Raw genomic sequence first — 24,513 nt, forward strand, 5'->3', positions numbered from 1 at the left:
GTGGGTTGAGTTACCAAAATACCTGAGATTGGGATTGCAATAAGGTGCCCGATGCTAACCCGGACCCAGATGCCTGTTTCGTCTTCAACCCTGCATTGACCCATAGGCATTCCAAGCCACAAAAAACCTAATCAGCCTGATTACTTATTCGAGGAAAGGGCTGTATTTGGTTAAGGCTTTTACCCACCGGCACCGTCGGACCACTGGTCATTCTCCTATTTCCCAGTCCACCCCCCCCCCTTTTGTGTAGCTGGAACCATAATAGGGGGAAAGGCGCAATCAAAGGTAGGTTAATGGACCATGCCCCCCCCCGGGCCCAGCATAAGGAGCATTTTTTTTTTTTTTTTTTATATATATATATATAACTATATAAACCTTTTGTATCGCAAATGATCTCAAACAGCTGGCCCTGCAACGCCATAATACTCCATCTACAAATCTGTCTGTTCCTGCTCTTGAAACTATTATGGCATGGCACGGTGGCTCAGTGGCTAGCTGCAGCCCTGGGGTCCTGGGCCCAAATCCCGCCAAGGACACCATCCGCAAGGAGCCTGTACGTTCTCCCCGTGACTGCGTGGGTCTACTCCGGGCACTCTAGCCTCCTCCCACACCCCCATAAACATACAGGTAAGGAATCCAGACCGTAAGCCCCAATGGGGCAGCGTCCCCAATCCATGCAACGCACCCAAAAACTAAAAGCGAATTTATACCTTTTAGAATATTTATGTGGAAGTAATTGTCCAGAAAATATTAGCGAGCCTAATTATTCTGCGAATAGCTAACCTTGCCGGTTTACCCATCTCACTTGTTTATTTTTGGTTCCTACGGTAAGGAAAACCAATTAAAACATACGTAATTAACCAAAGAGGGAAAATCTAGTACAAAAGGATGAGAATTACTTCACTACAAAAGAGAAGCAATTTTAGAAAAACAATCAAACCATGCAACTGTACAGAAATATACTTCTCACACTTCGATAAAACTATCTGTGGCCAATATAGATCACTTCTTTCACTTACAGCATGAAATTAGGGGTATAACAGGGGTGTGAGATCCCGTGATCCCATCATATTGTCACTAATCACTAAATCACTTGAAGGGTCAGTTAACCGGTGGCAACCAGATTATTACAAGGAATGGAGGCCGCCTGTATTAAACTAAGGTTGAAAAATAAGATATGTTTAATTTTTGAAAAAACGTCTCAGAGGAGATCTCATTCGTACCTCGTCCGACAAGCCTACAATCTGCCGTAACCCTCAGTCTGATACAGCGCCGCACAATCAGCTCTGCCCTCATCTACTGTCTCCTCACCTATCCCCTGTAGACTGTGAGCCTTCGCGGGCAGGGTCCTCTCTCCTCCTGTACCAGACTGCGCCTTGTATGGTCAATGATTAGTATACTGGTACGTATTTTGTAAAACCCCCTGTCCCATGCAAAGCGCCATGAATTATATGGCCCTATAATAAATAATAATAATTTGTATAAATACCCTCGTGGTCAATATAAATAAACTGGCACCAGACTTAATCCTCCGAGATAGGGAAAGCTTCTTTACAGTTAGAGCGGGTAGATTGTGGAATGCTGTCTACAAGGGGTAGGAATGCTAGATACCATCACAGCTTTTAACAGGAACGGGGAAAGGGCGATTCCCTCAGCACCAATAACATTGTTTGTTATAAATAACTTAGTGACAACATGTAGAGCTGGGCGGGAAGCCTGTTACCTGTGACATCACGTTATCCTCCCTAGGGGGACTTATCCCACCCCGCATTCCCCATCAGGGTACTCACCTGGTGATTCAGGAAATGGCAAGACGACTGGATCTAGATCTACCCACGTAACGCCTGCTACGACGACGCTCACACCGATCCAAGGGTTAAGATGACAGACTCCCGACATGGTGGCTACCCATGCCAAAGCTTGCTACCGTGACCCCTGCACATGACCGTACAACGCAATGGTCGGCACCGAACCCACCGCCGCCATAACATGCTGAAACCACTGTGTGACAACGGTGAGGGGCTGTTAACAGTCACCATTGTCATAATGTCAAATGGAGTGTGTTTTGGCCTGGGAGGGGGCTCGGTGTAGATGTGGTATCAGCAGGAGGGAAAACATGCCACCTGCTGACTGTTGCTTCTTGCCCCTGTTCACTACCAGCCCCCCTCAATTTGAACAATGAAGTCCTAACAGAATCCCTTAACCCGCCCGCTCACTGGGAGACCCACATGGTCCCTGGTTCATTCCCAGGCTAGCCCCCTTGGCATTCCCGGGGCATACAAACGGAGGGGAGGGGAAGTTCAGTGCGTGTGGGATGGGGTGATTTGAACTCTTGCAGGTTAGTGCCTGCATACTACATTCCCCCCTACCGTGCCTCCAACCTGCGCTGTGACAGGGACTGCACTGAGTCTGCACTTCAATTAGGCTGTGTGCGTAATTCATGCGTCCTGCGTCCCCTGCACAGTCTATGGAGACTGTGCAGAGGCCGTACGCACGTTGCATAGTAGAACGCAGCGATTCAGCTGGGGCCCGAATCCCTGTGTTCTAAGAAGTGACATGTCACTTCTTCCGTGCGCTCCGCCGGCAGCTCCTGCTCTGTCTATGGCAGGAGCTGCAGGCTGAGCGCACGTTCTCTGCCGGCACCATGCGCCTCAGAACGGAGCTTCTCAGCTGCGCTCTGAGGCACACCTTTTCGGTGCCGTGCAGAGCGCACACAGCCCTACCCTGCTCCTTCTCAGTACTGGCGGCGGTGGCTGGGCGGCGGTGGCTGGGCGGCGGGTAGGCGGGGCCAAAGACAAAAAGCGCGAAGCGCTCTTTTTTTTTTTTTTAAAAAACTTAATGGCGGCTCAAGCTGACCGGCGGGCAGGTAGTTTCCTCAGAAACGCCGCTCGCCGGCGCCCATAGCTTGAGCCTCAGCATGGAGAGAGCCGCTCACAGCTAAAAGCGCCGTGAGCAGGACGCTTTCCTCCATGCTGATTTTTGGGGAGGCTGGAGGGAGGGAGGGGGTTAAGGGTGTTTAAAAAATGACGAGCACAAGCGGACCAGCGGGCGGGTCGTTCCCATAGAACGCTGCGCTCACCGGCACACACTGCTTGTGCCTCAGCAGAGAGGGAGCCGCTCACAGCTAACAGCGCTGTGAGCTGAAACGCTTACCTCCCTGCTGATAGCTCTCATTCCGCATCCAGGAGCGGGTCCCTGTGTCCGGCTGCCCAAACAGGTCCGGGTCCTGCAGCCGAGAGGCTGGAAGCTGGGCAGCACAGTGATATGTATCCAGGAGGCGGGGCTTAGGCCAGTCACACCACAGGAGGCGGGGGCGGCAGGTCAGTGTCTTTCCAGGGGGGAGAACTCTATTTTAACATGCAGAGGGGCCAGCAGTCAGGGGGCAGCATCTCAAGTTTCTGGCTGCAGTGCCCCTCATTCCGCCCCGCTGGCTCTCATCCCCAGAGAATCTCTCTAAATGTAAAAAACGTCTTTTTCCTCAGAGAATGTATCAGGAAGCTTAACCGTGGGTTCAGGAGAGTGTAGGAAAATATTACTGGAATCCAGCTGTCTAATGGCTGACTGAGCCATGGAACCCTGGAGGGTTTTTACCTCAGCCATAAGCTCCCTCTGAAGCTGATTATGGGCACCTGCAAGAGTTCTATGCTCCACGGACAAATTCTGCATCATCTGAATTAACTCTGACAACTGTTCAGCAAGTGCACGTAAAAAGTCGATAAGAAGAGAAAAAGCATGGGCTGGTTATAATGTCACGCTGTACAAAGAGCTAGTAAGACATAGTACAGCATATTCCCCACTAGGTGACAACACAGTAGTGAAGGAGAGTCACAGTAACACGGTAACAGAAAGGCAGCTGAAGTACAGAAAAGTAACTTCAGACAGACCACCAGGGGGCAATAGAGTAGTTAAACAGTCAGGGTCTAGCCAGGAAAGTCAAGTCACTGCAAAGGGAGAATCAAAATCAAGTCAGAAAACAGAACCAAGTCAGAAACCGGGAGATCAGGTATGTAGAGGGAAACACAAAACACTGACAGGAGTAGGAAGTCAGGGACTGGGACAGACAGACGAATGGGGAAGGGTACAGGTCAGGGCACAGTAACAAGGAATCAGATCAAACAGGAACTCTCACCAGAGCCAGTTATAGGCTGCAGAGCAAAACTATAACCAGCACAGAAATGCAAGAGCAGAGACCAGATATAGTGTCTCCTGAAACCAGAACGAGGCTGATGGGAGGCAACCGCTGACATGACCAGGCCGGGTCTGGGAAATTCTGGAGTGGAGAATAGCGGTCCTGGATCATGACATATTGTTGCAGCAGTTGTCTGGGTGGCTGGTCTCAGACAATCTTGGAGGTAAAGATGCTGGATGTTGAGGTCCTGGGCTGGTGTGGTTACACATGGTTTGTGGTTGTGAGGTCGGTTAGATCTACTGCCAAATTCTCTGAAACGCCTTTGGAGACGGCTTATCGTAGAGAAATGAACACTCAATTAATTTGCAACTTTGGTGGACATTCCTGCAGTCAGCATGCCATTGCACGCTCACTCAAAACCTGTGACGTTTGTGGAATTGTGCTGTTTTATAAACTGAACATTTTAGAGTGGCTTTTTATTATGGCCAGTCTAAGGCGCACCAGTGCAATAATCATGCTGTCTAATCAGTATCTTGATATGCCACACCTGTGAGGTGGATGGATTATCTCTGCAAAAGAGAAGAGCTCACTAACACAGATTTAGACAAATTTGTGAACAATATTGGAGAGAAAAAGGCCTTCTGTGTACATAGAAAAAGTCTTAGATCATAGAGTTCCGCTTATGAAAACTGGAGGAAAAACAAAAGTTGTTGTGTTTATATTTTTGATCAGTATAGATGACTTGTTTGGGCTGTAAAAACCTGCTGACAGGTTCCTTTTAAGTTGGGGAAATCAGGCAGTTTTGGGTGCAGATGAGCCAAGAACAGAAAAAAAAGCAGAAGTGGAAACTGAGCAAGCCGTAATTACACTGAATATGTGAGTTCTGAGGAAGACCCTTCAGGTGTTGCCCAGGTTGACATGTCCACTTCAGAACTTAAAAAAATTAGCTAAGGCGGGAGCCAGGAAACTTAACACAGCTTTCACTAGTATTGTCAATGAAGCCATATATAAGGGCTTCTCAGAATTATGTAGGGAAGTTAATAATTAGTGATGGGCAAACTTGCAGATACCCGCAATCAGTGGTCCAACCAGATTTATAAAAAAACACAAAACAAAACAGTTCAGGCCCAGAATTGATCCCTGATACCTGGCCGGATGCCAGTGCCCATATAAGTCTATGGGGATCCAAATCAGGCGCTTAAAGATGGTGGTAGGAGGGATAGGGGGATTGGAGTAAGCACTTTATAATTACCAGTCTCCATGTGGCTGTAATGCTATTTCCAGGGCCGCTCTTTAAACCTCATGCATATGCACTACTCCCCTCGTCCATTGGCAGTCCCTGCGTCTCTGATTGGTTGCATTGATTGGATGCGCCCCCATCCTGTGTGACAGCTGTCTGTGTGTCTATATTGGTGTAAAAATAAACAAAATTATTGGCATTGGGACCCCCCATATTATGATATTCAGCACAGAAAAAGCATACGACTACAGGTTGCAGCCCCCAGGAGTGTGCTTATCTTGGCTGTGAATTAAAATAAGAGGGACCGCATGCGGCTCTTTTCTTAAATTATTTAAATAAATAATTTTTAAAATACGGCGTGTGGTTTCCCCCCAATTTTGATACCTAGCCATGATAAAACCAACAGCTGGGGGCCGGTATTATTGAGTCCCCCAACCTAACAATAGCAGTCTGCAGTTGCCCAGGATTATTGCATCCATTAGATGCGACAATCCTGGAGGTTTACTCGGCTCATACCAACAGCCCTAGTGTGGCTCCATTTGGGGAAATAAGGGTTCAATGACAGCTCACAGCTGCCACTAAGCCCTAAACTATTAGACCCCCATTACACAAAACACAGAAAAAAAATTATTTGAAATAAAATAAAAAAAAACCTTTATTAATCCCAAACACCCAGGTCCGACATAATCCACATGAGGTCCCAAGACGATTCCAGCTTTGCTATATCTGAAGTGACAGCGCGCGGGCACAGAATGTGACCGCACACTGTGGGCTTTAGGCAGAGAATGACTTAGTCGCAGCGATGAGCGGTGACGTTCCTCAGGTTAATTGCTGCCACAGCTGGAGGTTCCCACAGTCCTCCACCTTTGATTGCAGGTAACCTGAACTCAGGTGACCTCATTGTACTGAGTGACCTCACCTTAGGACGTATGAAGGACGTATGAATCAAGCCGCATACAAGGTTATCATGGAAAACCAGTTGCTCCCTTCTGCTCATGCAATGTTCCCCAGCTCTGAGGACTGTATTTTTCCAGCAGGACAATGCGCCATGCCACACAGCTAAGTCAATCAATGTGTGGATGAAGGACCATCACATCAAAACCCTGTCATGGCCAGCCCAATCTCCAGACCTGAACCCCATTGAAAACCTCTGGAATGTAATCAAGAGGAAGATGGATAGTCACAAGCCATCAAACAAAGAAGAATTTCTTAAATGTTTGTGCCAGGAGTCGCATAAGGCCACCCAAAGCAGTGTGACAGACTGGTGGAAAGTATGCCAAGACGCATGAAAGCTGTGTTTAAAAATCATGGTTATTCCACAAAATATTGATTTCTGAACTCTTCCTGAGGTAAAACATTAGTATTGTTGTTTCTAAATGATTATGAACTTGTTTTCCTTGCATTATTTGAGGTCTGAAAGCAATGCATTTTTTTTTATTTTGACCATTTCTCATTTTCAGAAACTAAATACAAACCTTTTTGCTTGGAAGTTCGGAGACGTTTTTCAGTAGTTTATAGAATAAAAGAACAATTTACATTTCACTCAAATATACCTATAAAGAGAAAAATCATACAAACGGAAAATTTGGAAGTGGTCTCTAAATTTTTGCCAGAGCTGTGTATATATATTCAGCCTCACTCTATCACTTGCACTTATCGAGGCTGCGCACATGTATGCAAATCTTATACTAACAGTCATACGCCCGCCAGTTCTCAGCACCCGAAAATTCTCACAGCAATGGCTGCCCAGATTCACAAAACTGCAGTCATAGAGTGAATACAGACTTGTACCCTAAAGCCAGACAACCCCTTTAATTCTAGTTTATAGTAGAAAATCTACTATAAACCCAAAACATTAACATTTCTATATGGGAAGATTCTTCACTATAGTAACGAGTTTTGCAACTACTCTATTCTGCCAATTTTCAGTGTGAACATACCCCAAATGGTGGCGATTTTGAGAAAAGTACTAGTACAGATATAACAGTATTTGGGCCTCCAAACCGCGGGGAGGGGACCGGTATATACAGTACAAGCACAGCTACTTCAGTTCCCAGGACACTTTTCATATACCCCGAGCACCACTATAACCAGTATCTTACCTCTTGCTGGTCTTGATCAGCCACGTCTGGCCAGAGTTGGAGGAACGTATGACACAGTTTAGACCCCTTTCACACATCAGTTTTTTACCATCAGTCGCAATCCATCGTTTTGTGAAAAAACGGATCCAGCCCTGGATCTGTTTTTGTCTCAATGACTTTAGCGACGGATAGTGACACATGGCCTCACGTTTCATATGTCATGTGACTGATCCATCGTAAAATGTTTGTCCGGCCGACATGGCCCGACGTCCACATGAACGTTTTTGTCTGCGTCGAAAACATGGACAGCAATGGATTTGTTGTTTGTTATAATGGAAGCCTATGGGCGCAGGATCCGTCGCAATCCGTCAAATGACGGATTCCGGCAAGTGATCCGTTTTTTTCATGCCTAGATGAGGTGTAAATTAATTTCTGGTCAGCAAAATCTCTCTCTCTCGCTCTCTCAGGATAGATAACCTTTGACATGAAAAAAAAGTGGTACGACGGATCCGTTGCATCAGTTTTACCACAATCTGCGACGGATCCCTTGCATCAGTCACAAAACGGATTGTGACTGATGGCAAAAAACTGATGTGTGAAATAGGCCTTAATGTAGAGAAAAGACAGCAAGTCAGCAGCCGAGCGCGCAAGACACTCAGCCCAAAAAAATGGAATCTGTTTTAATTATAATAGCAATGAGCCTCATTACCCGCTGTATGAGTGCTAATAAACCAGAACTCTATAAGCTGACTTCTGTTGTCTGGAAATTTCTTTTAGGGGTGGTTCACCCATTTTTTAATTTTTCACTATTAATTTAAATCCCTATTATAAGTCTTTTTTTTATTTACCTTCTATTTCCAGTTCTGGCACTGAGCGGCGCTATTCTGCTTGCTCAGTGCCGATCACATGACCCCTGGGTGCTGTGGCCTGTGGTATCCACTGATCTCACGTCAACTTCCGGGCTCTGACAGTTAACGTTACATCAGCAGCTGCCTCTGATCTTGAGTGACTGTGCTGTGGGCGGTGATCAAAACATGTCACAGCCCAGCATGAGCAGAAGAATTCACTTAGGCTGCTTTCACACATCCGGTTTTAGCAGAGCCGGACAATCCGGCTCTAAAACCTATGCAACGGATGCAGCGACAACACCGCATCCTTTGCATAAGTTTTTGACATGCGGCCCATCCGTTTTTTGCCGCTTGCAGCAGGCTACTGAGCGGCGGCCGGATGCGGTGTTTGCCGCAGGACGCTGCATGCGGCATCCATAGGCATGCATGGCAAATTCCGCCGCATCGGCCGGATGCGCCGCGATGCGGTTTTTTTTTTTGCCGGACAAAAAAACGTGCCAGGCAACGTTCCATCCAGCCACCGCATCGGCTAAATCTGCCGCATGCGGCAAAAACCGGACGGAACGCAAGCCCATGCGGCACAATACGGCACTAATGTAAGTCTATGCAAAAAAACGCAACCGGCGGCAAAAAAAAAAACGGTTGCGGTTTTTCTGCAAAGCGCCGGATTGTGCCGCACAGGAAAAACCGGATGTGTGAAAGCAGCCTTACCCATCCTGCAGCTGTGTGCAGACTGGCACCAGGAGAGGAGTCACGTCGGGTGAGTATATTATTGCGCAGGGGAGAGAATGAGCAGAGCGCAGTGTGTGCACAGTGTGTGAGAGCAGAGCACAGTGTGTGTAGTGTGCAGAGCACAGTGTGTATGTGTAGTGTGAAGAGCACAGTATGTGTGTGTAGAGTGCACAGCACCGTGTGTGTAGTGTGCAGAGCACAGTGTGTGTGTGTAGTGTGCAGAGCACAGTGTGTGTGTGTAGTGTGCAGAGCACAGTGTGTGTGTAGTGTGCAGAGCACAGTGTGTGTAGTATGCAGAGCACAGTGTGTGTGTGGAGTGCAGAGCACAGTGTGTGTGTGTAGTATGCAGAGCACAGTGCGTGTGTAGTGTGCAGACCACATTGTGTGTGTAGTGTGCAGAGCACAGTGTGTGTGTAGAGTGCAGAGCACAGTGTGTGTGTAGAGTGCAGAGCACAGTGTGTGTGTAGTATGCAGAGCACAGTGGTGTGTGGTGTGCAGAGCACAGTGTGTGTGTAGTGTGTAGAGCACAGTGTGTGTGTAGAGTGCAAAGCACAGTGTGTGTGTGTGTGTGTGTGTGTAGAGTGCAGAGCAGTGTGTGTGTGTGTAGTGTGCAGATCACAGTGTGTGTAGTATGCAGGGCACAGTGTGTGTAGAGTGCCGAGCACAGTGTTTGTGTGTGTGTAGAGTGCAGAGAGCAGTGTGTATGTGTGAGAGCAGAGCGGTGTGTGTGTGTGTGTGTGTGTATAAAGTGCAAAGCACTCTGTCTGTATCCCTCTATCTCTGTCTGTATCTCTTTTATCTCTCCTCTATCCTGTCGCTCTCTCTATTCTCTCTCTTCCACTTTTGACTGTTTTGAAAACTCCATGTTAAAAATGCATGCCACACAGATGGTACGGACGACACAAGGAGACTAGGCAAGAGGGGAAAAAGCACTCGCAAGACCCCCCGTGTCATTTTTTTTTCAATTATTTATCTCTTTCACATGTTGCACTGGCCAATCATAATTTTTGTACACACACACACACACACACACACAATCACACACACAATCACACACACACACACACACACACACACACACACACACACATACACACACACACACACACACACACACACAATGAACTATATTAGAACAAGCAGAAGATAGATGCTTTCTTCCCCTGGTTGTGCAGAGCTTGGAGCTGCTGTTGTCACTGATGTGATTTCTCTCAGTGCTTCGATAACATGCAGACACAGGGAAGAGGGCAGGGAGGAGTCTTTGGGTGGAGAGCTGAGTGAGTGTGATAGATACAGGCCTACAGGCCACCTCAAAGAATCACAGAAGTTGTAGTAACTGAACCCAGGAAGTCAGGAGAGAGATTAACCCCATCAGAGCTGGATCCAGCAATGAGGATGTGCTACTACAGCATGATAAAAGGTAATATTGCTGAAATAACATAATAGATGTGTGGGGAGGCACATAATAGCAAGATTTAGGAGAGAAAAAAAAACAGTTTTGGTAACTGGACAACTTCTTTAAATTCCATAGAAAGGAAGTGAAATTATGTACATAAAAAAATCTTTATTTTATCTTTTTGTGTACTTAACAGCACTAAGTTTTTTTTTTAAATACTGTCACCGAATTCGAGAGCCACTTAGGACGCTATGATATGAGCCCGGGAACAGCAGGGATAGGGCCGAGTCTGTCATCATTGCTGTAAGCCCCCATACTTTGTATCCCGGGAGCTGGAAGACTGGTAGAGTATAAGCATAGCGCCCATGCTGGCGGAAACATGTGCAACCACGAATGGAGCTTGTACATGCAAGTGAAAGTGGAAGTGTGAGGAGTGATTCCACCTAAGAACCAAACAGAAGATCATGAGTAAGACAATCTTGGGTCAAGAATACAATGTTAGTGTAATTCTTCTTCAGAGTAGAGTTAAGGCTTGGTGCACACTACATCTGTTCACCTAGCCTACCGTATAGGTCCAGAGCTTTCCCTGATGTACACTGTAATGTCATCATAGGTGACCATTCACCAGTCTAAGGCCAAATTACTGTTCTGCATATATTTAACTGTATAGGAAAACACATCGGACTATACTTTACTATAGGGCTCATGTCCACTTGTGTACTGCTTCTGATGCGAGAACATCAGAAGCGATATGCTAATGACCCTCTGCTGCATGCGTCAGCCAAGGGTCATGCGACTGTGATGCGATCTTGCGATCACATCACATCTACGGAGAAGATGGAGGGAACATTTTCTCCCATCTCCTCCGCTGTCTGTCTCTAAGTGCACCGCACTGCACTCACATAACATGCGAGTGCACTGCGATGTTGGGGTGCGTGAGCCGAAACTGTGCAACACGCAGCATGCTGTGATTGCACTGAGAGCCCGATTCGAGACGAAAAAAAAAAATATAAAAAGGACACTGCCCCATAGATTAACACTAGTGCGAGTGCAATCCGATTTTTTATCGGATCGCACTCGCACATGAAAATCGCAAGTGGACATACAGTGGTCCTCTGCAAAGAAACTTGGCAAAAAATAGAACAAAAAAATTACTGCTTGGTTAAAATTCTGTATTAATTACTGGACCAATGACATTGAAGGAAAAAGCAACGTCTGTTTGGTGCGGTCCAGCTTTATCCAGGGAGCCTGGATAAATTGTTTAGCCGTGGGGTGAAAATCAGTTTTTCCTATTTTGCTACTTGCTACCAGTCTGTTTTGTATTAATGATTGTTGTACGTATACCCTTTTTCACTTGTAAAGCGCCTTGGAATAAATGGCGCTATAATAATAAATAATAATAATACTTGCAATTTTCTTAAACCAGTTGAGCCCCACATTTGGCTGTGATAGTGCTAACTCAGAATTTATAGAGCTGAAAGTATATGCACATGTAACTCATATATACTCTTAAGCTTGCTTCATTTAGTATTCCCAATCAGTTTCTATTATTTGCAGAGAAACTTATACCATGCAGCATGTTTCTCTATAATAGGCCCCTACAGTAGACGGATGACTTGCCATCCCTCCAGACTAGGCCCACAGACTGGCACATACTTCCTGAGTGTATGCACCCGACAGTGGGCACAGATGCAGTCTGGGCCTAGGTTAAGCCAATACCAAAGATCATTCTAGCCTTGTGTTTTCTAGTGATATCCTCATGTACATGGGCCGAAACAGCTGAACGGCTGAAAACAGCGGGCTGCACCATGCCCTCCGCTGCACGCTGCCGTACGATATCACCGAAACCTGCATACTTAGGATATGCAATAGTGGTGAATACATTGATGCAGGATGGGGCTGGTAGGTGCTTCTTACACTAATCACCCTGTGTGACTGCTATAGCTGACATGATGACTTCACTTCATCACATCTGCTGTGTGGAGTCAGTACACCGCACACCGTGTAGAGCGCTGGGGAACAGTAGTAAGGTAAGTATACAGTCATGGCCAAAAGTTTTGAGAATGCTACAAATATTAATTTTTACAAAGTCTACTGCTTAAGTTTTTCTAATGGCAATTTGCATATACTACAGAATGTCATAAAGAGTGATCAGCTTAACAGCAATTACTTGCAAAGTCAATATTGGCTAAGAAAATGAACTTTAACCCCCAAAACACATTTCAACATCATTGCATTCCTGCCTTAAAAGGAGCAGCTAACATTGTTTTAGTGATTGTTCCATTAACACAGGTGTGGGTGTTGATGAGGACAGGGCTGGCGATCAATCAGTCATGATTAAGTAAGAATGACACCACTGGACACTTTAAAAGGAGGCTGGTGCTTGGCATCATTGTTTCTCTTAAGTTAACCATGGTTAACTCTAAAGAAACACGTGCAGCCATCATTGCTCTGCACAAAAATGGCCTAACAGGGAAGAGTATCGCAGCTACAAAGATTGCACCTCAGTCAACAATCTATCGCATCATCAAGAACTTCAAGGAGAGAGCTTCCATTGTTGCCAAAAAGGCTCCAGGGCGCCCAAGAAGGACCAGCAAATGCCAGGACCGTATCTTAAAACTGTTTCAGCTGTGGGATCGGACTATCAGCAGTGCCGAGCTAGCTCAGCAATGGCAGCAGGCTGGTGTGAGTGCTTCTGCACGCACTGTGAGGCGGAGACTCTTTGAGCAAGGCCTGGTTTCAAGGAGGGCAGCAAAGAAGCCACTTCTCTCCGAAAATACATCAGGGACCGACTGATATTCTGCAAAAGGTACAGGGAGTGGACTGCTGAGGACTGGGGGAAAGTCATTTTCTCAGATGAATCCCCTTTTCGATTGTTTGGGACATCTGGAAAACAGCTTATTAGGAGAAGAAGAGGTGAGCGCTACCACCAGTCTTGTCTCATGCCAACTGTTAAGCATCCTGAAACAATTCATGTGTGGGGTTGCTTCTCAGCCAAGGGAATCGGCACACTCACAGTCTTGCCTAAAAACACAGCCATGAATAAAGAATGGTACCAGAATGTCCTCCAAGAGCAACTTCTCCCAACTGTCCAAGAGCAGTTTGGCGCCCAACAATGCATTTTCCAGCATGATGGAGCACCTTGCCATAAAGTAAAGGTGATCACTAAATGGCTCATGGAACAAAACATAGAGATTTTGGGTCCATAGCCTGGAAACTCCCCAGATCTTAATCCCATTGAGAACTTGTGGGCAATCATCAAGAGACGGGTGGACAAACAAAAACCAAGAAATTCTGGCAAAATGCAAGCATTGCTTATGCAAGAATGGACAGCTATCAGTCAGGATTTGGTCCAGAAGTTGATTGAGAGCATGCCAGGGAGAATTGCAGAGGTCCTGAAGAAGAAGGGTCAACACTGCAAATACTGACTTGCTGCATTAACTCATTCTAACTGTCAATATAACCTTTTGGTACTCATAATATGATTGCAATTATATTTCTGTATGTGATGTAAACATCAGACAAACACAATTAAAAACCAGAGGGCAACAGATCATGTGAAAATATAATTTTGGTGTCATTCTCAAAACTTTTGGCCATGACTGTAGGTGTTGTGGTTCCCCCCCTCTCCCCGCATATGTGATTGAATATATTGAAGTGAGGTTATGTGGAGGCTCATGCTGTATATAAGGAGGCTATGTGGGGGCTCATGCTGTATATTGGGGACTGTAGAGGCTCATACTGTATATACAGGGCTATGTGTGGGGTTATAAAGTATATAAAGGGGTGTCTGCATACTTAAAGGGTTATTACCATCTCCAAGATCCTATCTCAATATGTAGTAGGTGTAATAATAATATTAGCAAATACCTCCAATTAGAATTGTAGAAATGTAGTATAGTTCTCTTGATAAAGCCATGCCTCATGTGCAAGACTTTGCAGCTTGGGTATCCATGGTTACATTCACTTATATAGTGAGTTAGTTAGTTGCTTATGGTTGTAACCATGGATACCTAAGCAACTGCAATGCCCTGCATATGAGGTAAGAGACATGGCTATATCAGAAGAACTATACTACATTTCTAATTGGAGGTATTTGCTAATATTATTATTATTTCACCTACTACATATTGGAGATGGGAATAACCCTTTAAGTATGTGGACACCCCCTTATATATACTGTAGCTTGAGACCCCACTTAGCCTCCCTATATTTAGTATGAGCTTCCACATAACCCCATATATAGTGCAAGCCCCCATATAACCCTCTTATATACAGTATGAGCCACATTTCTAATTGGAGGCATTTGCTAATATTAATATTACACCTTCTATATATTGGGATAGGATCTTGGAGATGGGAATATCCCTTTAATTGTGCTGAATATTAAGTGATACAATTAATATCAAATAATAATTATAATATGTGTGTATTAATATTCAGCAAGATTGATTTCAGTCTATTGGCTCAGCACTCCACAACAGTCACGTCTCTCTTGTGGCCCCTCTGGGAATATTAATTGCCCACTTCTACTGTACATTATTAGAGTGAACTACTCGTACAACAGACTAGATGCCTCATGCCTCCCCCAGATGGAAATCTCCCTGTTACCATACCAGTGGAGCCTCTACAAAAGTGCCACATCACACTGAACATAGCATGATTGCTAGATCACCTCAAAATGCAGAAATCAGATTGTAGAACGGTGCTACTAACCTCTTCTGGATTGGGATTTGCTGCCAGATCTTCCAGACATCCAATATTCGCTAAGACTGGCACTATGACCATGCCTGTCTGCAAGTACAGAGGGAGAAACGTATTAGGTGAGGCAGAAGTGGAAAAGATCCCAAGCGATACAAGTACAGGACTCTTTTTACCCCCTTCCCAATATGGCCAATTTCCGTTTTTGCGTTGTTTGCTCCCTTTCTTCCAACAGCCATTACTTTTACATTTTTATAAAAAAAAAAAAATTACAAGAGAGGTGAAATTGAAAAAACCCACAAAACGCAATTTTGACAATTTTTTGGTAAGTGATTTTTAAAGCATACATTGGATGCCTGCAATATGATTCTCCTCCTCTGTTCGATTACAGCAATGCCAAACTTGACAAGTATTTTTTTTATTATTATTTTAGTAGTGAAAACTAAATTGGATATCGCCATTTTCCGGGACCCATAACATTTTCATTTTTCGCACCCTCTACAATCCATTTTACACTATGTTGCCCAACTAATCCATCTGTCCCCCCGCTAGTCCTTGACATCTCCGCTCTGCCAATCCCTTCACTGGCTTCACATTCCCAACGACTCCTTACAAATTTGACCTAGTCTCCTGGTACCTACCTGTATGCAACCTCCGGTGCTCACAAGATCTCCTTCTCTACTCCCCTCTCATCTCCTCTTCCTATATTCGCATACAAGATTTGTCCCGTGTATTCCCCATACTCTGGCACTCTCTGCCCCAACATATCAGACTCTCACCTACCACGAAAACCTTCAAAAGATACTCGAAGACCCACCTCTTCCAACAAGCCTACAACCTACCGTAACCCTCAATCCTCCATAGCGCCACACGGCCATCTTTACCCTAACCTACTGTATCCTCACCCATCCCTTGTAGACTGAGTCCTTGCAGACAGGGTCCTCTCTCCTCCCGTATCACTATGTGCATTGTATTATTCATGATTATTGTATTCGTCTATGTATGACCCTTTTCACATGTAAAGTGCCATGGAATAAATGGCGCTATAATAATAATAATAGATAGATAGATAGATAGATAGATCACCCTCACCTACTGTATCATCACTCATCCCTTGTAGACTGTGAGCCCTAGCGGGCAGGGTCCTCTCTCCTCCTGTACCAGTATGTGCCTTGTATTGTTTATGATTATTGTACTTGTCCCTATTATGTACACCCCTTTTTCACATGTGAAGCCCCATGGAATAAATGGCGCTATAATAATAATCTGTTACACACAAAAACAGCTCCCTATGAAATGGGGGTAGTGCAGCACTCAAACTTCCAAATTATTGCGAAACATTATAGTCCCTTTAAAAGCTTCCTAACAAATATAAATCATAATCCCTATGCAGTTTTAGTCATGGCATACATCAACATAGAATGATTCGAAACGCGTATGACTTCACATTTACTTTTGCCAGGGTGTACTGTTTTAAACGCTGTGTATTTTAAATGGACTTCGTAAAATATCAATTTTTAAGATAATTTTGAAGTTTGCGTGCGAGACTACCCTCTTTACTATGGGACTATTTTTGCTAGTATCTGATTTCAGCCCAGGGTTCCTTTGTCTTTGCACCAGTTGTGGATCCAATATCCCAGGAGGGATTTTGTACGAGGAGAGGTGAACACACTTTCTTTTTTTCTTACCCAGTCTGTGATTGGCTTCATTGGGCCCCAGACTGTGCTGCGAGGCAGCGTTATCCCCAGCTCCTCCTGGGCTTCCCTTAGTGCTGTGTCTATCGCATCTGCATCTGATGAATCAAACTTGCCACCTGGAAAGCTGGAAACAAATACACGGTATACAGATGGGCAAGGCAGCTAAAAAGGGCACGTGACATTGTCACATTATGGTCAGGATTTTCATGGGTTTTGAAATCTAATGCAGAAAAATGCAAAAAAATTCCATAAGAAAAACACAACCTCCAAGGGCAAAAGCAAAAGATTACAATTGATGCTGCTGGTTAAGAGACGTTGTCGACTGTTCCCCACAACAATGGGGGGTGGTAACAAAGGAACCTGTTAGTTTGTTGAGCCTCAGAAACATCTTTATTCTCTGCAAAGCAGCTGGCCACCTACCTTACATCTCCCTTATGTCTCCCTTTAAGCTTGGATGATCTCAAGGTGTAGAGAAAGGCAGGAGTCCCATGAGAGGTGCATAACGTCACCAGGACCCCCGCTGACACCCTCTGAAGCAGAGGGGTCTTGCCCAGGATCTGAAGGCACCGCTGCTCTGTGCCAGCGCTCAGGGCTTCATTAGGAAGTTGTTGGAAATCCTTAGTGCAGAGACTACGGCTCAAGAGGGCTGGACGCAGAAACATTGGTTCCTATAGGGAAATAGTGACAAAGAGCAGACATTATAAAGAGGAATGTTCCTGATGCACTCATACATGCAATCTATACAGAATTGTCCTCTACCTAACTCGTCCATTAAACGTCTTTGCACTGCTTGCCACGGGGCAGTGCACTCCTGGTCACTGACAGTTTGGACATGACTGCACTGTTGACATGAGCTGAGCGCTCTCACAGGCTGCAAGAAGAGGCAAAGATCAGTGGTGTCACTGAAGCTGGTCAGATTCAGTGATCTGTCCACTGCAGAGCAGCGCTTACAAGCTCTAATTGAAAGACCTTGTAAGCGCTGCACTCCTTACTTAGATTAACCACTGCCAATAGCTTGCAGTGGTGGCCGATAGTCTGGGCAGGAAGCTGGAAATAATAACATTAAGCCTCTCTACTCTTGAGAACTGAGGGGATTTTTTTTTCATGAGAAGTGAATTGTAAAGTTGTTGATATACATTTTGTAATTTTAACCATTTCTGATGAGACTAACCCTTTGTGACAAAAGTCAATGATAAGCAATATGTCCTCTGTCCCACCTTCATAAATATGTTGAAATTTTCTGCCTTATTACAAAGTCGAGGCTTTCTAATATCCAAACAGCTTTCAGTCACTGCAGGCTCCAGGATCATCTGGTTTTCCCTACTAATGGAGATCTCTTCTGCTATGTACAGTGTGTACGGAAAGTATTCAGATCTCTTTACATTTTTCACTCTTTGTTTCATTGCAGCCATTTGGTAAATTTAAAAAAGTTCATTTTTTTTTCTCATTAATGTACACCATGCACCCCATCTTGACAGAAAAAAAACCCCAGAAATTCAGACATTTTTGCAAATTTATTAAACAAGAAAAACTGAAATTATCACATGGTCAGAAGTATTCAGACCCCTTGCTCAGACACTCATATTTAAGCCATATGCTGTTCATTTCCATGTGATCCTCCTTGAGATGGTTCTACTCCTTCATTGGAGTCCAGCTGTGTTTAATTAAACTGATAGGACTTGATTTGGAAAGGCACACACCTGTCTATATAAGACCTCAGCTCACAGTGCATGTCAGACCAAATGAAAATCATGAGGTCAAAGGAACTGCCCAAGGAGCTCAGAGACAGAATTGTGGCAAGGCAGAGATCTGGCCAAGGTTACAAAAGAATTTCTGCAGTACTCAAGATTCCTAAGAGCACAGTGGCCTCCATAATCCTTAAATGGAAGAAATTTGGGACCACCAGAACTCTTCCTAGACCTGGCTGTCAAGCAAAACTAAGCAATCATGGGAGAAGAGCCTTGGTGAGAAAGGTGAGGAAGAACCCCAAGATCACTGTGGCTGAGCTCAAGCGATGCAGTTGGGAGATGGGAGAAAGTTCCACAAAGTCAACTATCACTGCAGCCCTCCACCAGTCGGGCCTTTATGGCAGAGTGGCCCAATGGAAGGCTCTCCTCAGTCCAAGACATATGAAAGCCCGCATAGAGTTTGCAAAAAACACATGAAGGACTCCCAGACTATGACAAATAAGATTCTCTGATCTGATGAGACGAAGATAGAACTTTTTGGTGATAATTCTAAGCGGTATGTGTGGAGAAAAGCAGGCACTGCTCATCACCTGCCCAATATAATCCCAACAGTGAAATATGGTGATGGCAGCATCATACTATGGGGCTGTTTTTCAGCTGCAGGGACAGGATGATTGGTTGCAACTGAAGGAAAGATGAACACAGACAAGTATAGAGATATCCTGGAAGAAAACCTCTTTCAGAGTGCTCTGGACCTCAGACTTGGCCGAAGGTTCACCTTCCAACAAGACAATGACCCTAAGCACTGTTAAAAAGCATTACAATTAATACATCTAGTTATCAGATATGTTATAGTAAGACATATAAGTTCACAGTTCTGTTGGAGGGCATAGGTTATTAATAAAGTTTATAAGTATTAAAATATCCCTATTGAATATATATGCTGAGCACGGAAGGATATATATAAATCCATTCCAGAAGCTTCCCGAGGCTTCCAGAAGCTTACGTAAAATGAACTATATTCAACTGTGTTCCACTAGAACACCCTATATGGGCTAAGCAGCTGGTATATAATACACGATGGAGGGGGTTACGGGGCGCTCCTCCACGCTGCCTGCGGTGAGAAGATTCCAGTGCTGCAAAGATGAAGACACGCTGTCCAGCCTAGGAGATGAGATGACATCCCATGCATTGCCGTTCAGGAGCCAGAGAGAGATGGGTAAAGACTTCCCATTGTTCAGTATGGACTAAATGAACTATTTTTACATAAGCTATCAAAGTATATTATTTTTCCTTTCTGTAACTGAACCCTGGCAACCATTGTATTTTAAATAGATAAAATACATTTATTTTTTACATCTTTGGAAGTTCTTTCATTCATGCGGCTTTACGTATTTTGAAGAAAAATATATTTAAGAGTATATTTTTTAACATTTTGGTGAGCCACCCATTCGTGTTTTTTCTATATTTTTTGTGCTTCTTCCTTCACTTTGCATACGGGGGGAGAGACAGAGACATATATCTCCTGCAAAAGATCAGGAATCGACAATTTATAAAAATCACGCAGAACCTAGGAAATACGTATAAGTCAAGTTGCATGAATGTTTTTTTTAATGAACTTGAAAGTCTTTACAAAGTTACAGAAGTTAACTTTTGACGTATTTTTGAGCAAGAAAGATAAAGTCAGTCCATAAGAAGTATTGGACCTGTTGAACAAAGTGAATCAAGTCTTACAGGATCATCCATCAGATCATCTGATCATTTCAGGTAAGAAAATGGATTTTATCTCTTCATATGTGAAGCAAAGTAAACTTCAGTTCACTTATCCAGATATTTCTAATGTAGAAGAGATTTGGTTACGCTTTTATGAGGAGTGTGAACTTGAGAATTCACGTATAGAATGTGCAAGGTCTTTTAATAGAGAGAAACAGAAAATCAGAAATGTCTGTCATTTAGTCTATGATTTTCACAAGTTAATCGTAGGAAAGTGTAAAAATGGTGGAAATAGACAACCTGAATTGTCAGGAGAGTCAGTGACAGAGAAATCCAAAGACTGCTTAGAACTTGGAATGTCAGTCAGTGATATTGTGAATTCTGACTGTAATGTTGTAAATGATCAGTCAGATGATTTAGACTGTAATTTTGTAAATCAGAATTTTGATAATGGCGACAGACACGTGTTACCTAATCAAGGTGCCTTTCAAGATACTGAGAAAGAAGCAGGAAATGACGTAGAGAAGCCAGAAGGGGAAGGAGCCAGAGTGGGAGACGTGCAGACAGGACACGTGGAGAGAGAAAATGGCGACGATCAGTTTCTAAAAATAGAACAGGCCAAGTTAGGGATTACACTTAGAAAAAATTTATTGGACATATGCAAATTAATTCCTGCATATAATCCTAAAATACATGTTTGCAGAAATTCAGAGATATTTGAAAGTTCCATCGAGAAGTTAAACCTAACTATTAGTGAGACGAATCAGTTATTCCGTATGTGGTTACCTCAGCATTTTTTTAGACAATTGGCATTAAAAAAGTCTTCTGGCAATGAGACATTTGATTGTTCAAATGATAACGACATCATAAGGCTAAAAAATCTCATATTCTGTACAAGGAATGAATCTGATCCAAACTATGAGATGTTGAAGGAATTACAAATTGAACAGAATGAGAGTACGTTCTCATTTATGTCCGTTTTTGAACGTTTGTATAGGGCGGTTATTCCAAATGTCGGATTGGATGGAATGATACGTTTATTCATCAAGAAATTTAATTTCCTTGACAATGCAGCCTGTGCGGTGGCATTAAATAAAAGGTCCCTATTCGAATGTACGACATTTATTGATTTTGTTAGAAGTCGCCAAAGTCAATCAGAACAGAAATTAATTAATTCTGAAAAACCAACACAAAAAAGGGAGAGTTTCCGTGAAAAACCAACAGTGTCTCCCAGATCCAAAAATTTTTGTGACAAGATTTATGAAATTCGCAGGAAATTTCATGTGAATTATAAGTCATACACCCCCCCTCTTTCCTTGTCACCTTCAATGAAAGAGAAAATTGTCACAAAATCTGATACCGATTATCTCAGACAAGCGATTTTTAAAAGCCCTGAAAGACAGAAACAGGTGTCTTGTGCGGATTCTCTCCCCTGGTCACTAGTGAAAGAAAAAAAGTCGTCCAGAGAATTTGATAGGCAGCGACAGCTGTGTGGGTTTTCAGAGAAAGATAATTTTTCTCATTTAAGGAAAAAAATTGAGTTACAAAATAACTTCAATTCCCATTTTCTGGAAATTACTGTAATAAATCGAATCTTGCAAAAATTGAGGTTTGGTCTTTAGCTGGATAAAAGGGGATTTCTGGATAAATTAATTTTGCTATTTGATAATCATAATTTTTCATATACAGTGAATATATATATATATATATATATATATATATTAGAAGTAGTGATAGTAAATCAAGGTCATATTTTCATTTAGTCAAATGATAGTTTAATGTCATAAATTAAATAATTTGATCTCTGTATATGAATAATAATATTTAAAATAAAACAATAAGAGGAAGTAACAGATTCTAAGTGTTTCATTTTTATCATAAATATGATAATAATTTTATTCTTTTATTTCCCTCAGAATTTATCAGTAAAGCAGATTGATGAAGTATTAACTTTTATTTATACATATGTTCTTGTCCTCAATCAGGTAACATATATTTTATTGGGTAAGATTAATCGCGAAAGCAAGATTAATATTATTATTTTCTCAGGTACCAATTGCCAGAGTATTAGTGCTTTAACGTTTCTTTTATGAATATACATGCATTTTCTTTAGAGTTATTAGAAATGTAATCTGAACTTTGGAGTGTTGTAAAACTGCTTGCTGTCTTGGAATGGTGTTCCTTGCACGTGACCTAAAGCATGTGACTTGATACTAAAGCTAAAAATAAATGTTTGTTCCATGGTCATATGTACAGTCTGTAATTCATTGGAATTTGTTTTTTTCGAGAAGTACTTCAAATTAGTAACATAATCTTTGAAATGCGCATAGAATAATGGGGAATACAGGGATTTGTGTCCGTCAATGTTTTTATGTGAAAGTATATGTTACAGTCTTTTGTGCATAGATGTGTCAATGAATGATTGATTGTTTGAGCAGCTGCAAATGCTAAAGTCAAAGTACTTGGATCCAGAGAGAGAAAAAAAAAAAAGGGGAATTTTTGTTTTAACTTTGAGGGTATAATATGTATGTATACTATTAGATAATAAGTTATAGTACATAAGTATAAATAATGAAGGAATTTATACAAGATATATATTTTAATTCTTAGACATATTTCTTTAGTATAGAGACATTAGGATTTTTTTATTAAGGGTTTATTCTGAAGAGTTACATTCTAGAATAAGGTTATAACGTTTTGATTTTTTTTATATATATCTTTTGTGTTAGTCACTTCCTTTACTGATACACAGATTGGTAATCATTTTTTCTTTTCAAATATGGAAGTGATATTTATAATATGGTCTTGAAGATATACAACACAAATTTTAATTTAATTTAATCTAAACATATTAATTTTTATAATATCATATTTCATGATATTGAAAGGGAGAGGTTTGGTCTCAATCACACATTTTATATTTGATAAATATATGTGTTTACAGGATACTTTAATAATTAATATTTCAAGTACAAAGGAAGAATTGGGAATAAAAAAAAAAAAAAAATAAAAATATATTTGAAGTATATCATAATGCATTTATATACTAAGAGAAGTGTATTATTTGCAAGGTTACATGACTTAATTATTGGTTACTGATAGGTTTGGTAATTTTATAAGATACTGGTAATATTAAGGTTATCTGGTAACATTAAGGTTATGTATTATTAAAGACATAGGTGTTATATACTTAGAAGGCCTTATTTTTATTTCAAGTTTTATTTTTATTCTGATTTTCATTTTTCTTTTTATTCCTATTTTTATATTAATTATTATTTAATATTCACATTTTAATCAAAATCTTAATTCTACAATTTTTATTTTTTCTGTAGATTTTAAATATCTCAATTGAGAAAACACTTCAATATTTAGTTCAGTAATATCTAATATAAGAATATTACTTTATTAAATATGAATGATATTAAAAGGGAAAAGTTCCATTTTTTGGAAGAAAAGATACTTTTTTCATCAATATATACAATTGTTTATTTCCTAGTAATACATTATTTTTTATATTAATATGGATGAAATATTACTTATAGTTACACATTTCTTTATAGTAGGTTATTTAATAAATAATAGACAAATCAAATAAATTAAATTAGAGTAATAAAGATGGAAGATTAAGGTACATCTAGGTTTACCTTCCTATATTTACAAATAATATATATTATATTTTTAATCAATAATAATTTATAATGGGTATTATTGTGTTTTGATGATATCATCCAGTCTTTTCTAAAAGGTTATTTGCTTTGGTTTATAATTTACAAATGATCTAACTAATAAGCCACATTGTTGCCTTTCATATTTATAATATGATACATGTTATAGGTACACATTATATTATTTCATATTTTATATTATATTTTGGTTACATTCAACACATTGCCACCTATGGTTTTGGAAGGGTAATGCACCAATGACAAAAAAGGTCATTACAAGAAAATACTATTGTCTATACCATTATGCAGTATTTTATCATTCTGAGTATCAATTACATTAATACTTCTACGATAATAATAATGACATGGTATTATAGTATTAGAGTTATGATACGCTGTGACATTTATTAGTGATAGTTATTGCCATATTTGGTATCTAGATTAGGGAATGAATCAGTCTTCAATCAAGATTACAGAAGATAAAAAGACTTTATATTTTTTCCTAAAAGTTAAAAGGGATTCTGCAAAAAGGTCCAAAAGGTAACGTCTCAAATAAGACTGTGTAACATACAAAATACACTTACCGCGTTTGCATCTCAGAAACACAATAGTCCTATGATTCC

General features: G+C 41.8%; 1 protein-coding gene across 5 annotated transcripts in view; it reads right to left on the reverse strand.

Annotated features, from left to right (window-relative positions):
- The window catches only part of LOC142311104 (mitochondrial coenzyme A diphosphatase NUDT8-like), a 119,693-nt gene that overhangs the window by 16,740 nt on the left and 78,440 nt on the right, over nucleotides 1-24,513 (reverse strand). For 4 of the 5 annotated variants that reach the window (XM_075349211.1, XM_075349215.1, XM_075349212.1 and 1 more), the window contains 4 exons: nucleotides 17,245-17,492; nucleotides 16,816-16,948; nucleotides 15,143-15,220; nucleotides 10,648-10,869 (listed from right to left, as the gene is read on the reverse strand). In XM_075349211.1, coding sequence (XP_075205326.1) covers nucleotides 10,648-10,869; nucleotides 15,143-15,220; nucleotides 16,816-16,948; nucleotides 17,245-17,492 — 681 coding nt within the window. Of the gene's footprint in view, nucleotides 1-5,381; nucleotides 5,534-10,647; nucleotides 10,870-15,142; nucleotides 15,221-16,815; nucleotides 16,949-17,244; nucleotides 17,493-24,513 lie in introns of those variants that run through there. The other variant, XM_075349216.1, reaches the window with a different exon arrangement.

The sequence above is a fragment of the Anomaloglossus baeobatrachus genome, chromosome 5 (genome assembly GCF_048569485.1).
Source record: "Anomaloglossus baeobatrachus isolate aAnoBae1 chromosome 5, aAnoBae1.hap1, whole genome shotgun sequence".
Taxonomy (NCBI): domain Eukaryota; kingdom Metazoa; phylum Chordata; class Amphibia; order Anura; family Aromobatidae; genus Anomaloglossus; species Anomaloglossus baeobatrachus.